Below are 18937 nucleotides of genomic sequence, written 5' to 3'. Positions count from 1 at the left end.
ACCTTATTGATCATCCCTTAGCCTTAGGAACTTAATTGGAACATGATAGGAACATGATAAGTAATGCTAGAAGAGGTACGAAGCTACTATGAAAATATACGCCCAAAACAACAGATTTAGAGTGGTGCTCAATCCCATCGAGCAGACCTCGAGGGGTCTTTAATGGCATCGAAGACCCCCTTGATGATATCGAATATAGAGTCAGATATGTCCAACAAGAATTGATCACTTCATCTGATTTTCATGATGGCATCGAGGTATAGTAATAGAAGCTTAGGTGATTCCATAGAGAGTCAGATATGTCTAGCAATAGAAGCTTAGGTGATTCCATGATCATATTGATCATCACAAGACTCTAAACCAAAGAGCTCTAAGTCATTTTCCTTGAGATTAACACTCTAATAAGGATTTCAACCTCCACCTTTAAGATGTGCTTGAACTCCTCCATTTTCTAGAGATTAAACTCAACCTCTATATGCATGTCATTTTCTAAATCCTCTAGAAGACCTATCTAGGTGAATCCCCTAGGAAATACAACTTCTCATTAACTGTAGGAGATTCAACCAACCTTCCTTCACCTTGGTCACCTCAAAGTAGTACTATATACAATGTGTTTGATCTTAGAGCTAGAGCCTTGGTAAAGCATCGACATCATGATCGGGGGAACAAAGGGGAGATGATTGAAGCACATGAGAGCATCGATCAAGCAACTCAAGATTACGTTACAAAATGGGCTCAATCCAACAAGTAAGTTGTCAAGTGTAAGAGTTTGTATACTCACTTTTCTTATGTAGGTTTGAGGGTAAGAGTTTATGACCTAAACTTGACTAGGTTCTTGTATAGGACCTTAGCTCTTGTGTAGGGCCTAAATCTAGGTTCTCGTGTAGAACTTGGCTCTTATGTAGGTCCTAAACCTAGGTTCTTATATACGACATTTTCTCTTGTGTAAGGCCTAAACGTAGATTCTTGTGTAGGACCTTGGCTCTTGTGTAGGGCCTAAATCAAGTCCTTGTATTGACCACTAGACATGGGTGCTTACATGTTAGTTTCTGTGGTAGCCTCCAACAGGAGTAAACATAGGTATTTGGAATATAACCATGGTTGTTGGTTAGCGTATGAAAAACTAACTAAAGTCTCTTGCGGGAGAATCAGATGAGAGTATACGTTAGTAGGTTATTATGTACGACTGAAGTTTGTGACGAGCCTATAGAAAACTACACAAAGTCTCTTACAGGAGACCTTCCTTATGTAGGATTATAAATGTTAGAGGTTAACCTGATTTAAAACCTTCGATAGTAAAATCTAGTATACTCATGGGTTGAGTGTGTCCACCAGGAGTAGAGTAGGGAAATCGAAACATTATACATGCCTGTGTTTCAGATTGTCATTTACACACCTTTTAATTTCTTATGTGACTGAATATTTAATTATTTATATGCATGATTAGATGAATGTTAGGTCTTGATAGTTAGCACATACTACACGCACTTGAACACTATCATGTTATAGATTAATTGCTTAATTGACATATCATTTGTAGTCTATGTAATTGGACCCTCTATTGGCTTGGAAGCCTTAGAGTTAATTGCATTACTTAACTTAATTTTCATATTAGCTTAAACAGGCAATTATGGTTTAAAAGGATGAAAATTTTATTTAGTCTTAATCACCCCTCGCCTCAGGACATAGCCTTCATTGCTTAGATCCGCCAAGCTTTCGCATGCTTAGCCATGGTAATCCCATTACACCACATGTGAATTTTTAATATTGACCATATGTGTATAGACATGTACCATGTAAACTCTGACAGTGTTTAAAAACCTGACGCAGGGAGGGACGTGATGAGGCTGATCACTGTCTTCCTCATGGGATATCTACTCCGAATCCATGAAGCTCTTTAAACTCCTCACAGAGCTTCCTTAAATCCACAAGTGATATAAGTAGAAATAATTTCAATTAAATTCAAAATAACTTGATTGATGATATAAAAAAAAATGAAATTATAACTCTTTAAATAAGGAACTTAAACCTAGGATGGAGTTTTAAACTCACATTCTAACCCAAACACCTTAAAAATGTTACTTACTATAGATAATAAACTTATTATTTATAGACGGCCTCTATTCCTACTAGACTTTATAATTTTCGGCCAAAAATAATAAGTGTCCAATTTGACCTAACCATATTATTCTCCTAACTTTTCTAAGCCCTCTTCATGTTGGGCACGACTTATATAGCTCAAAGGATCAAAAGTTATATTCAAAATAAAAATTACACTTTATAATAAAAATGAAAATAAATGGGACTTTTGACCATCGATATGATGAAATCTTGCAAATTAAGCATGGGTAACCTGGCTTAGCAGATTGGTTGGCTTAAGTAGCTTCTCCTACCATAACACCCCGAACTTTCAATACTCGAGTATTGAAAGTTCTCGAGTGATACCATGAAATTTAACTTATTATATACATGTGTACAATACCAATCTAGCTATGTTAACCTTACATCTATTCTCCATTATGAATCTGACCGTTGAGAATAATCTCCATTCATAGATCAAGCTATTTGACTATTGATTTTAAGATATGATCATCATATACCTAAATATTCTCAGTTGTCCATCATAATCAACCGCTCAGTCAAATATGCACTACTAGATAGATAAATCTGACCGTCCACTTTGATTTTAGACCACCAATCGTAGTGAACTAGCTACTTGATCTCTACATACGCTCGTACACACATTAAGTTGATACTCTGATCCGTTCATCTTATTCATCACCTATGAATATGCTTAACCCACCATCAGAACCACAATCGGAGAAACTTACACATGTAAACAAGACACTCAAATCTAACGATACACAAGTTCTACCCCCTAATTAATCCAAAAACCCACTTTGTGTTCTTCTGTTTACAAAACTGGTCGTACATATACCTATATAAATTGTTAGAGTATCAACCATCAGGTTTTTCTATTTTAAATATGCCATTTGACCATCCATTGTGTGGTTTGATATATGTACATTCCCTAATTAATTTGGTGAATAACTCTTATTCATAATAATTTAGATATAAGTCCTTTTGTAAGAATTACTTAGAAATGTGCCTATAACCATGTAGAACCATTAGATTTTCCAAAACTCTTATGTCAGCAATAATTATGAAAATGCCATTAACCTAGACCCCTGAATTCTATATCACATGGTTCCCACGATCCGTTTGATGTGAAATTTTATACCATACCTATGTATCATAAATTAACCATATATGTTAAATTTTGGCCCTTAGATCATTGTAAAAGTGACCCAATTGATAAATCATCCCCTTAACCATTGATTTTGGTGTCCATCGAGTGAAGAAACCTCTTGAGTAGTCGTAGTAGGGTATTTTCCTTCACTTTGGTAGACTATTCCTTAGGCGTGAAGTTATCCTTTCAAAGCCTATAAATTCATTATAAATCTGGATCTTCCGATTTAACAACTTCCTTCTGTCCATCGCAACTTAAATTTGTACCACACTTCGGTCTCATATGACTAAAAGGTTATACAAAATTTAGACTCCGATCTATGATCCTGTACCATTGAACGCTGAAGCCAATTCCTTCCTTTTGACGCAAAAAGTGATATTTTAGATCTAGGCCTTTTTCACTATTGATCAACCACCAAATTTTGCACAGCCGTTTGCCTATCCTGACTACACATTTCTTCCAAAATTGAGCTTTGATCATTAAGTGTAGATCGTTAATTGAGATCAAGTTTGTTTTGACATCCGTTAGGAAAATTTTCAAGATTGGCCAATCTAAATTTCAAATCACGAAGAAAATCATATACCCCAGCTCTATTCGATGATCTTGACACAATGTATGAATTAGATTTAAAAAAAGATCATCAAAAAAGGGTAAATTGGAGAAACTCAATTTAAGTGTGATGTGAAAAATGCCCCTCTTATACGCCCACTCCCTTTTACAAAGGGGGCATGCGTTCCCCTCTCCATTCACACAACTAACGCCTAAGGAGAAAGAGAGAGAGAGAAAGAGAAGGAAAAAGAGAAAGAAAAAGAAAGAAAAATAAAAAGAAAAAGAAAGAAAGACAAAGAGAAGCCTAGATGTCCTCTTCATTATCCAAACATCTAGTATATCTCTCTTGCTTAAGCGATGTCGTGATTCATGTAGAAGCTTTCCTCCATGGATATCTACCTAGGGTTTAGATTTAAGGCTAATGTTAGTGTTTTTCCTTTAAGCTTACATTAATTTAAGTTGGTATGATTTATTCTGTTCCCTCGCATGCTTTAAATTCTCCCTGTAAATATTTAATTTACCACCACCAATTATTTATCCTTTAAGAATAATGGTTAGGGTGTGATGGTAATTATACATGACCTTTTTGAATTTATATGAGGGGTTTTCTCCTTTAAGCTTACTTGATTTAAGATGATATTTTCTTGCCTTTTACATGCTTTTATGATACTGTGAACTTGCCTACAATTGTTTAATTTACCAACATCAATTATTTATCCTTTGAGAATTTTGGTATGACTTTAATTATGCGTGATCTTTATGAATTTATGTTGGGCAATGGATACAAGCCTTGCCCTTGCCTTTACTAATTTTGTTGAGTTAGCCCCTGCTGCTTTTCTCTTATTTGGGTTGGCCATTGTTACTCCCCTCTTTATTGAGTTGGCCATTGCCACTCTCTTCTTTGTTGAGTTAGCCATTGCTACTCTCCTTATTATTGAATTGGCCATTGCTGCTCTCTTCTTTGTTGAGTTAGCCATTGCTACTCTCCTTTCGTTGAGTTGGCCATTGTCACTCTTCTCTTTGTGAGTTAGCCATTGCTACTCTCCTCTTTACTTTACTAGCCTTGTGCTATTTACCTTTAAGGCTTGAGCATATGTCTTGATATTCCAGAACTCTCATGATTTAATATACATTCTCTTTGATACAAGTGACGTATTGAAGATATCACAACTAATGATTCAATTATTATATCATGAACGTAATGCGCTCTGGTTAAAAACCCTCTTAGTCGACACATAATTCCATGGATTTTTGGGTAGTGGTGCACAAATCAATGTAAGTAATTCGCAATGCATGTTACATTACTTCGGAGATTGAAAGTCACAAATAGTCGCTCCATGAATAAATTGTGTCACGTGCTTCATCTGACTCAAATGTTGTGCCACCTCGAGGTGTTCACGTAAATCCATGGTAGCGTTGGCCATGCCGACTAATATCAGTAGTTATTGGATGCGGGTCGAGAATCATACTCCATAATGTGATTATCACTACATATGATGAGCCGTACACACTTTGCTAGGCATGCATCTTATGTAGGTTGTTTACGCATGCTGATACTCTTTGTAGTAGTGAAGTACGAGATGTATCAGAACCTTAATATTGCTTTCACGAATCTCTTGAATTATTGTTAATCTTAAAGGATGACCATCACTATGAGTAAGGTGTTGACCCTCTCCAACCGTACAAATGATGCAGGTGATGTACAAATTGAAGACCTAAATGACCATCTCCCTATGGAAGATTTTACTGAAAGAACAAGAAGATAATTTTATGATTTACTTTTATACTTCCGCTGCAAACTCGATAAATGTAATAAGCTCCTATTGAGAGGACAATTGATTATTTATTGAATTCTTTTACTCTGATGAAATAATCAATACAATTGATTTTATTCTCATGAATGTATCTGGATGTGATCTAAATTTTTTTTAAAATAAGGTGTGATTTTTAAAGCATCCAATTTATACATTATTAACACCCGGTTTTCTTGAGCACGGGTATAAACTTTGGTTGTGAAAATTTGGGATGTTACACCTACCCTAAAATCATATATAATATGTCAAAAAACTCATCCCAATTTGCGAGATATGATTGTTTTAAGGTTCTGACGGTTCAGATGACTTCTGCCTCTGATCGGACCTTCTTTGGTCCATCTTTGCCATGAAAGTGTCTGCAACCCGTTGTACATCAAAACTAGACCTAATCTTGACTAATTTTTGTGGAAGGGATTGATCAGACCCACTTGGTCCATTTTAGCTTGGAAGTTTGATACATATCATTTTTAATAACATAAAATGATCACATTGAGAAGCTAACTTGAACTTTCATACATACAACCATCTCTTTCGCCAATGTAACATATTTATAAAACATATCTGCTCCATGCAAAAGGTGGGACACATTCCAATGACTTTGAGATTGTGTCCCACTCATCATCACCTTCTAACTATGATCACACATGCACTTGATATACCATATAACATTTTTTCCTTTTAGGTATTATGGATAGATGTTTGATTCTTCAACACGTAGATACTGGATCCGTGACATTACCACAACATCTACTCACCCATTTTGTTCGATTCCCTTCGTTGGTTCTCCCTAACGATAAATCTTACCACAACTTTTCATTTGGACATATCTCAATGAAAATGGTTTCGAATATTTCCATGGGTTTGTCTTGTTTGGTTGATATCCTTTTTTAGAGTGGTTTAATCACAGTGTCACCGTGTCCAGCATAATGTGATCCAAATAATGTATAGGTGACATCCTCTTTGACCATAAGGTGCACTTAAAGCCCAAAAATCAAGATAATCCAAAACTTAGGTAGGACTTCCACACTACAAGGAACTCTTTAGAAGGAATTCTCACCCATTAGAGCCTTCCATATTAGTTGTGGGGCTCACCGTCATCCACAATACAATAGGTCCCACCATGAAGACACTATGAACAAAAATCAAGTCATTTCAAAATTCATAAGAGCCACAAAATGTGAATTAATTTAGAGGTTTGATGCATGATTGCATGTTGTAACCACTAGCGGGCCCACCTAAGTTTTGAATTGTCTTGTTTTTTGGGCTCTGGGTGATCATGGGATGAGCGTACATGATGGACTTAGTGATTTTATTTTTCCAAACATCAGGATGGAGCCCACATAAATCGACACTTCCACAACATGAGTAATGTCAACACCATAGGATCATTCCGCTAAAAATATATGAGTATGTTTTATGCTTTAGTGAAGGGACAAAAAAAAAGGTTCAAGTCATTGATTTTTTTTCAATGTTCTACATTTATCTACATACAAGGACAATCAAATCTAATCAGGGTAGTTTTTGTTATTTTTTTATTTTTTTAAAAAAAAAACTATTGCTTGTCTAGAATAACATCTACAGCCCAGACCTTGTGATAATATCATGATATTCAGTGCAATAAGCAGCAACCTTAGCTAAGCATGTAGCCCATTGACCATGAAGCATTTAATGCTGTTGCAAAATTGATGCAAATACCAAAGCAAGAACAAAGAGGAACAACTTGTGGTGGAATTATCATCAACAGAAATGGGCAATTTGGGGCATATCTTTGTCTATATATTATATGTTTGAATGTACTATGTTGCAATTTAATAGGCTCTTAAAGTCAAAAAAACAAATTGCAGTTTCCCTCCCTAGCATCCATGTTAAGATTAAAGGTTCCAAACTAAGATTATGTCATCTCAAGTTGGACTCAAATGAAATCTGCTATTCGGGCTACTTCCGAGTTTACCGATACTAGGTAATTTCACTATCATCTTTAAAAGGGTGTGTTTGGTTGCACCAAATTTCATGAAATATCATGAGATTTTTGACCAAAATACATTGATTAATCATGAAATAATCATGATACTTAAATGATATTTGGTGCAACTAAATGCACACTAAACTAAACTTGTGCACCAAAACACTACCATGTTTATTGAATTGGATATATAGCTGGCATTTTGGCTTTATATCATTCAGGTTTTAAGAATCAAAGCAATTATTCAAACTTTGGTGTTTGTTAAATTTCAATCAAAATAATTAAAATAATCCAAGGAGCAGGTCATCATGGTGATAACATGCCATCCAAACAGGTCCACCCATAGACATGCATGCACATATGTGCACATGTTTCTAATGAAATTAATATACATCCATCTTAGCGATACCGATCAGACTTTAAATAGAATAAGGTCGACATCAATCCCCTCCGACATTCGACATTATGGCAGGAACTTAGGGAGGGACCTTGCGACATGGCGAGCGGCCTCAAGGTACATTGCATACTTACGTTCCATGCCTCCACTACTAGCATGGTTCTGGCTCAAAGGCATTGACGTGGAGTCATGGTGATAGCAGTAAGCCCCATCATTGCTTCCAATAGTGCAGATGCCACCCAATTTCATGTTATTTAGTGCTAATGCCCTCTCCTCGCCGACCACCTTCTGGAGGGCACTCCTTCGAAAAGTCTAGTCACCTGTCTTTCAGCTGAAGTGGTAGAGGGGAAGGAAACGTTGGTCGTAGAGTGCTAGGAACTCGATCGCAGCCAGGATGAACTCAAATTCAGTGTGGGACATGTAATTGGAGAAGCGGATCCTTGTCCATCTTGGTTTAAATCCATTGTATCCCTGTGGTTGTAGATAATGTGTTAGGATTAATGGGGCTTAGGAACTAGAAAAACACGATCATACTTACATGTCTACACTGTATTGTACTCAAATGTAGATTCATCCACACACACATGTACGCATGAAAATATATGTATTTGTGTTTGTTGGAAAATAATGTCCATAAGTGTGGGTTTAAAATAGTTCATATTACAAATAATGCACTTATCTTACCTTTTGAATCGCAGAGTGGAACGCTAACGATTGTTGTATGTCAACACTAAGGAGAACATGGCCGTATGGGTTGGCACAAGTGCAACCCCCATGCGCCTAGATTCCGAATAGATCGTTGAGAAGCTTCGTTATAAAGAGTCCATGGAGAGCCTTGTCCATCTTGGTGGCTCGCTCTCTCAACATGTACACCCCTTTGTCTCCCAAATCAGCAACCTGGTCCAATGATGTGGTGTTGATGAGGAAGGAGAGGATGGGCTGACGCTTTACTGAAGTGTTCCCGAGCACATGTATGTTTGCGTTCAGCAAGAGCTTTTGGAGACCCTTGTCATTCCACATCATTTCTTGAGTATCAATGAGATGGTAGCCCATGTAGTCCTTCACCCAGAATGCCAATACTAGTCGGATCTTTTGCACAATTTTCGATGTTCCAGCATCCTCCCACTCTTCTACATTGTCATAGTAAAGGGTATCCTGTAAAACTCCATGTTATTGACTAAAATTTCATATAAGAGTTGCATCATCTAGTGTAAATTCTCCATATTGATTATCAATATTAGTTGGAAATCGGGATCACTGCCATTTTATTGGGTGGATTGGCACTATCTCTTAGTGGAATCAAAATCACCTCCATTCAATTGAGTTCAAATGGTCATGACATTGACTCGTTTGGAAATGCAGTATAATTGAATATCTGTATCATTAGAAAATTAGCAAGCGATTAAAGTCTCATTAGACCTTTTCATTGAAACCGTTGACGAAGGCGACCGTCCCACCGCCACAAGTAGAAGGAGGTGAAGATCTCAAGTAATAGAGGGTCTTGCTCATCAGCAAGATCCCCGGGGTTCCTGGGCCTCCAACAAACTTGTGGGGACTGAGGAAAACAACATCATAACCCTCTAGTTCTCTCAAACGGAGATCGATTTGCATGTACGGGCCGTTGTGCACAGAAAAACCATTCACAAATTAGTAAAATAAAACTAATCCTAATAGTAATTTTCATTTCTATTGTCTACTTTTGAATTGAAAAACCTAATCAAGGTTGATGTTGTAAAATAAGAGGTCTTGCTCTATGTATATTAACACGAAGAACATAGGCACATCTGTGTGTGAAGTGCACGGTTACTAGTGATTGCATTACTAGATCAAGTATACTTATTTCTCTTACCTTGCAGTGAAGTCAAAACACGCAAATGCACCATGTTCATGTAATAATCTTACGAGAGCTCTTGTACTGGTGTAGATGCCAGTCACATTGCTACATGCTGAGAAGGAGCCCAACATGGGGTGATTGGAGTATTTCGGAGATTCCAATTCCCGTCGGAGCATGTCCAAATCGATCAGCCCATCCCTATCAATGCCAATCTCCACCACCTCTGCCAAGCTTTGGTGCCATGATAGAAGGTTCGAATGGTGCTAGTAGGGACCCACAAAAACCACCCATCTCTCCTCAGGCCTAAGGTTCTTCACCACCCTTAATCTCATGATGGATGAAATAGCAATGCCCATTACCTCTTGTAGCCTCTTGATAGCAGTCGTAGTGCCCAAGCCAAAGAACAGAAGAGCATCCTCAGCTCCTTCACCCATGCATCTCTTAATGTACTTCGTCACTTCATGGACCATCTTCGTCGTCTTATGGCCTATAAAGCTATCGCTTATGTGAGTATTGCCATAGTAAGGAAGAACGTTCTCAATGATGTAATTCTCTATGTGGTGCAAGCACCTCCCTGAGGCAGTGTGGTCTGCATAAGTCAAGTGCCGCTTCCTAAATGGAGTATCGAACTCGACGTGATCGGCAATGAGCTGAAAATGAAGCCATACACACTTCTTTTCGATGCTTTCTGTCACCCAACATCTTGAATAAGACAGCCCGGAAGTTGAACTCCTCATTGAGATCTTGTTGATCATCGACATTCAAGGTTGTCGCTTCGTCATCTTCCTTCCCAATATAGGCCAACGAAAAGGGAGATGGCGGTGTTCTAGGCCGTTCCTTTGCATCCTTACGCCTGTCTTTGATCATGATGGACAGATTATCGTCTGTGAAGAGCATGATGGAACTAGACATGGCCGACTACCTTGCTATCACACGGCTATGCTTTGTTATACACGTAGAGAATGAGAAACTTCACTTAATAATGAAAAAAACTCGAATCAGCCTCCTTTACTTATTGCAACATTCCTAAAGAAGCGAAATTATATGGTATATATAAGTGGGCCCCACTCATCACTCCATACAATGTTAAGTTCCTTTAGGGGACGTAGCTTCGGTGGATCCCCGGATCCCCCGAGGTAAGTGCATAACAGACTATGGGACCCACCGTGATCTATGTACCTTACATCCATCCCGTCCATCCATTTTAAGATATGATTTTGAGGCATGATAAAAAAATGAAGTAGATCCAAATCTCAAGTGGACCACACCACAGTAAACATTGGTGATTGAATACCCACCATTTAAAAAATCCTTGGGGCCACCGAAATGTTTATTTTTCATCCAACCTATTGATAAGGTCACAAAGACCAAGATGAAGTGATCATATAAAATATCAGCTTGATCTAGAACTTTGTGGCCCACAATAAGTTTTTAATGTTTAATCACCCCTATTTCCCCTTATATGGTCCACATGAAATTTGGATCTGCTTCATTTTTGAGATATGCCCTAAAATGAGCTTTCAAAATGGAGGGCCTGCATGGATGTTAGGCACATACATCATGGTGGGCCCCACTATCAGGGATCCACCGAGTTTGCGTTACCCTTTAGGGATCATGGTCCTGGTATTTGACTCTTTCAAGGTGCTATTTACGTTGACTCGTTGGGATACCTTGTTTGATAGTTCATCCTTTCGTTCCAGTGTCATCTCGGTGGCTTAGCCTAATGACCGAGGCTCTTTTTTTTTTTTTTTTTAAAGGTTATTTAGAGATTAGCAGCACATGTTTTAGTCGATATTCAAAAATTTAAAAATCTATGGGCATTAAAATTATCTAGAGCAATGTGCTTATCTTTCGAAAAGATGGGAATAAGAGAATTGCTTATTTAACTTTGACTAAGAAAAGCAGACCAAAAAGTGTGGTTAAGTTTGGTAAAAGACTATTATATTCTCAACAACATTCATTTTCACAAATCTTCTTGCAATGTTTAGGAATATCATATGATCCATCCTTACGTGTACAGTTGAACAAAACCATCCACACCGATAGACAATGTTACAATAATAAAATAAATTTACCTAATGTAGCCCACTTAAACATTGGATTTGCCTCATTTTCATGATCATACCCTAAAATGATTTAGAAAAATGGATGGACACTATAGAATTTTCACAAACACCATGGTGGGCCTCACCTAACATACCACCTAAGGATGTGGAGTGGAGTAGGTGCGACCCTAACATCAGCCAATATAGTGCGACCATAATAATGTGGCCCACCTTGATGCATGCATTGTATATCCATGTTATCCAATCTTATGGTTAGGTCACACAACACTAGATGAAGGGAAAGACAAACATCGGCTTGATCCAAAATATTTGTAGCCCACAAGAAATTTTTAATGGTCAAACACTATTATTTCCTGTGCTTAGGTCCATCTAATATTTGAATTTGCTTAATTTTTGGAGCATGCCCAAAATGATTTGGAAATATGAATGAACAATATGGGTATACAATACATTCCCATGGTCAAGGCAGACCATGTACAAGCACAACTTGGCTATGATGGTGGAACTAGTGATGTGGGTGAGACCTTTACCATAGGGCCCACCTTGATGTGTTCACTATATATCCACTTTATCCATCTAATTTTAAAGATTATTTTATTATGGGGTACCAAAAAATGAAGCATATACCAATTTAAAGTTGACCACACCACCAGATATAATGGACATTGAATGCTCGCCATTAAAAAACTTCCTAGTGACCACCACAACGTTTATTGAACATCCAACATATTGATAAGCTCATGTAGACCTGGATGCGAAAGGAAAAAACAACTATAAGCTTAATCTAGAACTTATTTGGCCTATAAAAGATTTTTAATGGTCAATAACAGTTGTTTCCTGTGGTGTGGTCTACTTGAAATTTGAGTCTGGTATAGTTTTCGGACTGTTGGGTATAAAAATAGTTCAAGTCAAATAGGTCCACTTATGGAATGGACCAACTCTATAAAACAGCATGGGCCCTCGAAATCCAAGCCAATAAGGGCCTCTACATCCGACCATAGGCTAACCTTTAAGGAGGTCGATGCAGCTGTAAGGACTATAAAAAAGAGTGTAATAATAAAGTCACTCATACGGCCAATTACCGACCAAACCCATAGGTCGGTAATAAATCGGCCACAACATGACCCTGGATCGGTACAATAGGTTGGCATTAGCTTGACAATAGCAGATTGCCTATTATAATCCATACACGGACTTAGTCCGAAAGTGTCTCTAATGATCCGAATATCTCTTCCAAGATCTTCAGGATTAAGAGATTGAGATATTCTCTTTTTATACATCCTGGATCCAAGCAGATCCCCTTTCAAATTATCAGAAAGATCCTCATGATGCCTACATCCTATCCTTATAAATAAAGGTATTCCAAACCTTTGAAAGGTACGCATACTCATCCTAATACTCGAGTGGTGACTCTTTTCTAAGAGATCATCCCCTTTAAAAGACCCAGAGTCCTAAATTAAGCATCGGAGGGTCCCCTACACTAGCCAGGGTCTCCTTTATCTCTTTTCTTGACGTGTGCAGGTCCATAAGGGTCCACCAGGGGCGGTCTACTGGAAAACTACATCAACAGTTTGGCGCCGTCTATGGGAACAACGTTATAAGCCGTTCCACCTTTATCGGCAATCATCCTAAATTCTACAATGGCTAGGGGAAAGAAGAAGGTTCAATCCTCTACAGTGGTGATTCCGATCACAACCATACTTGCGTCGGATTGAGCCTCGTAATCTACAAAGCATCCAAGAAAAACAGAACAACAGGAGAGCCATCAGGGCTCTTCCTCACAACATCAGGTTACTTCTGGTTCGGGTAGACGTGACCAGTGGACTCATGCCAGGAACGGTTGACTAATTAATCTTGAAAGAGAATTTGGAGATATGAGGGCAGACTTGGGCTATGTAAAATAGATGTTAGAGTGGATGTCGCCCCAACATGCATCGAGAGCTGACAAAGAGGACAGGCAACCATGCCATAGTCCTCCCCGACCTTCCTGCATGCATACTGCCCCCCAGCCGAGCCAACAACATAGCTCGGCCAGGCCTGTCCCATCTCACTTTCTGAGACCCTCCCCTTGCCCACCTTTGACCTACAACATGAGTTAGATCGGAAGAGGCATGGCAAAGTCCCAGTCGAAGCTACTGCTGAGAGTGGAGAACCGTGGAAAGCCGAGCTGAAAAGTTTATGAGATCAAATCAGCAACATGTAGCAAACATACCGAGCCAATGCGACAATGACTACAGTGGAGGAAACTGAGTCCCCATTCACTGCTGACATCCTGCAGGAATGACCGCCGGACAGGTTTTGCTTACCTCAAATCCCCCCCTTCTTGGGAAACATTGACCCATCGAAACACATGGAATCCTTTCGGATATATATGGAACTCCATGATGCCTCAGATGCAGTCGTGTGCCGAGCTTTCTCTTTAACCTTGTCCGACACTGCCTGGCTATGGTTTAAGCAACTGAAGTTAAAGTCCATCAGTTCATTCTCTTAGCTTAGCTAAGCCTTTGTCAAGAATTTCATCGGAGGGAAAAACAGGCTCAAAGCACCTGCCCATCTTCTACATGTGGTTCAAAAAGAGGGCGAACTTCTGAAAGACAACATCAAGTGCTTCAATCTAGAAGCACTACAAGTTCGGAAGTATTCAGACGAGGTTGCCCTAAATGTTATCATGAGCGGGCTGAGGAATAAGCCATTCCTCTTTTCCCTAGACAAGAACCCCCTGCCACGATGGCCGAGTTTCTGAATCGATCGCAAAAATATGTCAATACTGAAGAGTCTCGGATCTTACAAGACGCTACCCAAAGCAAGAATCGTCTAGCCAAAGAGCAGGCGAAGGCCGAGCCCAGCTCAACCAACACATTTAAGAAGAGGAAAGATGATCGATCTTGAGACGACCGTAGGCTGAACAAACGGCCTGACAATAAGTTCAAAACTTACACTCCTCTTAACAAGATGCCGAAGCAGGTCCTGATGGAAATCAAGGACAAACGTATTCTCCACTGGCCAAACAAATTGAAATCCAATCCTAATAGGAGAAGCAAGAACAAATACTGCTTCTTCCACCAGGATCATGGTCACAATACGAGTGATTGGTTTGACCTCAAGCAGGAAATCGAATCGCTCATTCATGATGTCTACCTTGGAGAATACGTTAGCAATAAACGAGATCAGATCACAGCTAATCAACGATCAACCAACTAGAGAAATCCGCACCATCTTTGGAGGCCGCGGAAGTGGAGGTGACTCGAACAATGTTCGAAAGGTGCATGCAAGAAGCATTAGTCTCCCTGAGGAGGAAGCTCTGCTCCTAGGCCGACCTTCGAAAGAGTAAAATGTGGAAAAATACAACATAGCTTTCATCGAAGAAGACGCTCGAGGTATCCACCACCCCATGATGATGGGCTGGTAATTTCTCTAACCATAGCCAACCGAAAAGTATTTCAAATCCTTGTCGACACTGGATCATCAGCAGATGTACTTTTTGCCCAAGCCTTTGACAAGATGGGAGTTGGTCGGTCCTTACTTTGACCTGTCAAAACTCATTGCTTGGTTTTTCAGGCGAACATGTCATGCCAGAAGGAGCCGTTCAGCTCCCCCTCTCAGCCGGAGATGGACAGAACCAGACCACCGTAATGGTCGACTTCCTTATAGTCGACCAGCTTCTATCTACAACGCTATTCTAGGGTGACCATCTCTGAACCTCCTATGAGCAATAGTGTCGACTCACCACCTGGCCATGAAATTTCCAACCGAACAAGGTGTTGGGACCATGAAAGGTGATCACATGATGTGCGACAATGTTATGCGATGACACTAAAAACCTCGCATGAGGCAATGACCATTGCTTCCCTGGCTCCATGCGAAGAGTCAGAGAGAAGAGGTTGACCTGTGGAAGACCTCATTCCTATCTCGTTGGACGAGTCCAACCCATCCAGGATAGTTCAAATCGGGTCGTCCTTAACTACATCATTGTGTGAGAACGTCATGGCACTACTTTAATGATATGCGGATGTCTTTGCATGGTCTCATAACGACATGCCCAGCATCGACTCCAAAGTCATCATGCATCGACTAAACGTTGACCCTGCCCACCGGCTGATCCAATAAAAATGACGTGCTCTCAGTCCCGAGAGGTACGCAATCATAGGAGAAGAGATTGACAAGCTCCTCAAAGCCGGATTCATCGAGGAGGTTTACTATCCAGATTGGATAACCACTGTAGTCCTGGTAAAGAAGACAAACAGAAAGAGGTGAGTCTGTGTGGACTACATAGACTTGAATAAGGCCTACCCCAAGGACAGTTTTCCTCTCCCTCAGATCAACCAACTGGTCGATAGCATGTCAGGACATGAATTGCTCAACTTTATGGATGCTTATTCTACTTATAATCAAATTGTAATGCATCCTCATGATAAAACACAAACTACCTTTGTCATTAACAAAGGCCTTTATTGGTACCGAGTCATGCCATTTATGTTGAAAAATACTGGCGTTACTTGCCAACGACTGGTCAACAAAATGTTCGCCTGACAAATAGGGTGGATAATGGAGGTTTATATTGACGACATGCTCGTCAAGAGCGTAAAGGTGATAGATCATGTCACTAATTTAGAGTACATGTTCCTCACCCTTCGCAAATATCAAATGAAATTAAACCTGATCAAATGTACCTTTGGCGTTAGCTCGGGGAAATTCCTTGGTTTCCTGGCTAGCTAGCGAGGGATCGAGGCCAATCCAGAAAAGATTAAAGCTCTCCTTGAGATGCAATTGCCAAAAATGACAAAAAACGTACAGAAGCTCACTGGAAGACTAGCGGCCCTCAATCACTTCGTGTCCTGAGCTACAGAAAAATGTCTCCCCTTCAAGCAATTGAAGGGGAAACAAGTCGTGGACTAGACAGAAGAATGCAAGGTAGCCTTCCAGCAACTCAAGCAGTACCTAGGGTCACCGCCATTGCTTTCTAAACTCGAACTAGGCAAATCTCTATTGCTGTATTTAGCCGTCTCCGATGCTCCAGTTAGCTCGGCCTTAATTAGAGAACATGAGGGAAAGAAGTTCCTAGTCTACCACGTTAGCAAAGCTTTAGTCTCAGCGGAGACGAGGTATCCTATCTTGGTGAAATTAGCTTTGGCCTTGGTCATCTCCTCCCAGCATCTGCAGCCCTATTTTCAGGCCCACACCATAATGCTCCTGACCTATCAACTATTGCGCCAAATACTCCAAAAGCCCGAGGCTTCGGGAAGACTAACCAAATGGGCAATTTAGCTAAGTAAATTCGATATCAAGTATCAACCTTGAACCGCCATCAAAGGCCAAGCGATGGCTGAATTCCTCATAGAGCTACCGTTACTGTCCAATCAGACACCGAACTCACCCATGGCATGGCTCGTATTAGAGAACATGACCGACCAACAAGCTACTGAAACGTCCGACTCCCCAGTTTATCCCAACCTGCCCAAGTGGACACTTTGTGTTGATGGCTTCAGTGTTAGATAAAGGTTTCAGTGAAATCAATCTTTGAGGGAACGGAGCAACCAGCTTATACTCTTTTTCTGATTCTTTCTTATGTATAGTATGGCTAAGTCCATTGTTCTTCTCAGATTCTTATGAATCCTTGGGCTTCTCTGCCCTCTTTAGGATGTTTTTATCAATCATCTTACCACTTATAAGAGTGGTGATAGACTTAGCTTATTCCACATGGTGGTTCGAAGAACTTGGGTCACTTACTTCACATTGTTGTTTTAGGTTAGGTACAGTTAGGCCGGAAGAGTCCCTTTCTCCCTAATGGTTAGTTGTGACTCAATGCTTTGAATAGATGATGCAAACACTCCCAAGGGTGTTTTAATATCTCAGAATGCTTGTTAATGTATTTTGATTGCATTGCTCTTGATTTTGAAAGAATTTATGAACTATATCCTCTTGGGATCTTCTCTGATTTAATGGATTGAAATTTAATGGAAAAGTCCCTTGAGGATTTCTCTTTATATTGGTGATTTTCCCGTTCCTCCAATTGAAGTTTGAATGGTTCCTCCAGCTAGGATTATACGTTTTTGAGATAGGGGCATTGAACGACCTTTGATAATTGTTTACGACATTAAATTGTTGTGTAACAACTCTTGGAACGTAAAAATTGTGGGAAAATCCTGTGTCAAGTGTATGTTAATAGCACAAATCGACAGACAACCTCAACGGTCTCATCGAGTTTGACCATTTCTACTCGTTTAAGTTTCGTGGCCTCGACTTTTCTTGTGAGGTTGGCCACCCTAACATTCACATCGTCTTCCTCTCTTAAGACATACATCCCTCCCTTTTCTCTAGATTGAGTTGGTTTGGCATTAGTGGGCTTAGAAGAGGCATCCCATGATTGCGTGTTTTTAGCAAGTACATCGAAATAATCCTATGCATCATTAAAATCTTTATTCATGAATTCCCTATTAAACATCATCTTTTTGAATTGGGGCATGAGCGAAGTCAATCCATCGTAGAAAAAGCTTATTACCAGCCAAGTTTTGTAGCCATGGTGTGGATAGGAATTCAAAGGATCTTTGAATCTCTCTCAACATTGGAAGAAGGTCTCTTCCTCTTTATATGAAAAGTTCATGATCGCCCTCCTTAGGGTATTTGTTTTATGAACTGGGAATAATTTTTTAAGGAACTCCTAGGTCATCTCAACTCATGTCCCGATAGATCTTGGTCTCAAGGAATGAAGCTAAGACTTGGCCTTCTCTTTCAGAGAGAAGGGAAACAATTTCAGTCTTAAGGTGTCCTCAGAGACATTATTGAATTGTCGGGTTGCTATAATCTCATCAAATTCCTTGAGATGTAGATATAGAATCTTAGAGTCAAGTCCATGAGACTTCGGAAGTAGTTGGATCACTCCCGATTTAAAATCCACGTTTCTTGCATTGTGTAGAAATACCATGTAGGAATGAGTACTCGCACTCGCTGGTTGTAAATAATCACACATCATTTTAGGCGGAGGAATGTTTTACACATCGTTCTCATCTTATTTCTCTTTAACGGGATGATGTGGTTGATTTGCAGCCATGTTTTCTGCTAACTTA

At 39.5% G+C, this 18937-nt stretch overlaps 1 protein-coding gene and 1 pseudogene across 1 annotated transcript; both read right to left on the bottom strand.

The window, feature by feature from the left end:
* Positions 1 to 8753: 8753 nt before the first annotated feature.
* LOC131228800 (uncharacterized) lies at positions 8754 to 9584 on the bottom strand. The gene is made up of 2 exons (XM_058224661.1): positions 9393 to 9584; positions 8754 to 9128 (listed from the first exon to the last, which is right to left on the bottom strand). Exons 1-2 carry the CDS (start codon positions 9582 to 9584, stop codon positions 8754 to 8756), a joined length of 567 nt encoding a protein of 188 aa, XP_058080644.1.
* A 197-nt stretch (positions 9585 to 9781) lies between these two features.
* Positions 9782 to 10568, bottom strand: LOC131228799 (uncharacterized; annotated as a pseudogene).
* Between the last annotated feature and the right edge of the window lie 8369 nt (positions 10569 to 18937).

This window comes from Magnolia sinica, chromosome 16, assembly GCF_029962835.1.
Source record: "Magnolia sinica isolate HGM2019 chromosome 16, MsV1, whole genome shotgun sequence".
NCBI classification, from domain to species: Eukaryota; Viridiplantae; Streptophyta; class Magnoliopsida; order Magnoliales; family Magnoliaceae; genus Magnolia; species Magnolia sinica.
This window is presented reverse-complemented; position numbering and strand designations above follow the sequence as displayed.

Bases quoted from the DNA above. Each gene is read 5' to 3' on its own strand.
- LOC131228800 (XM_058224661.1), bottom strand. From the start codon at position 9,584: ATGCAAATCGATCTCCGTTTGAGAGAACTAGAGGGTTATGATGTTGTT. The intron at 9,129-9,392 runs GTCTAATGAGAC...GGAGTTTTACAG, and splicing joins TCAACGGTTTCAATGAAAAG to GATACCCTTTACTATGACAA.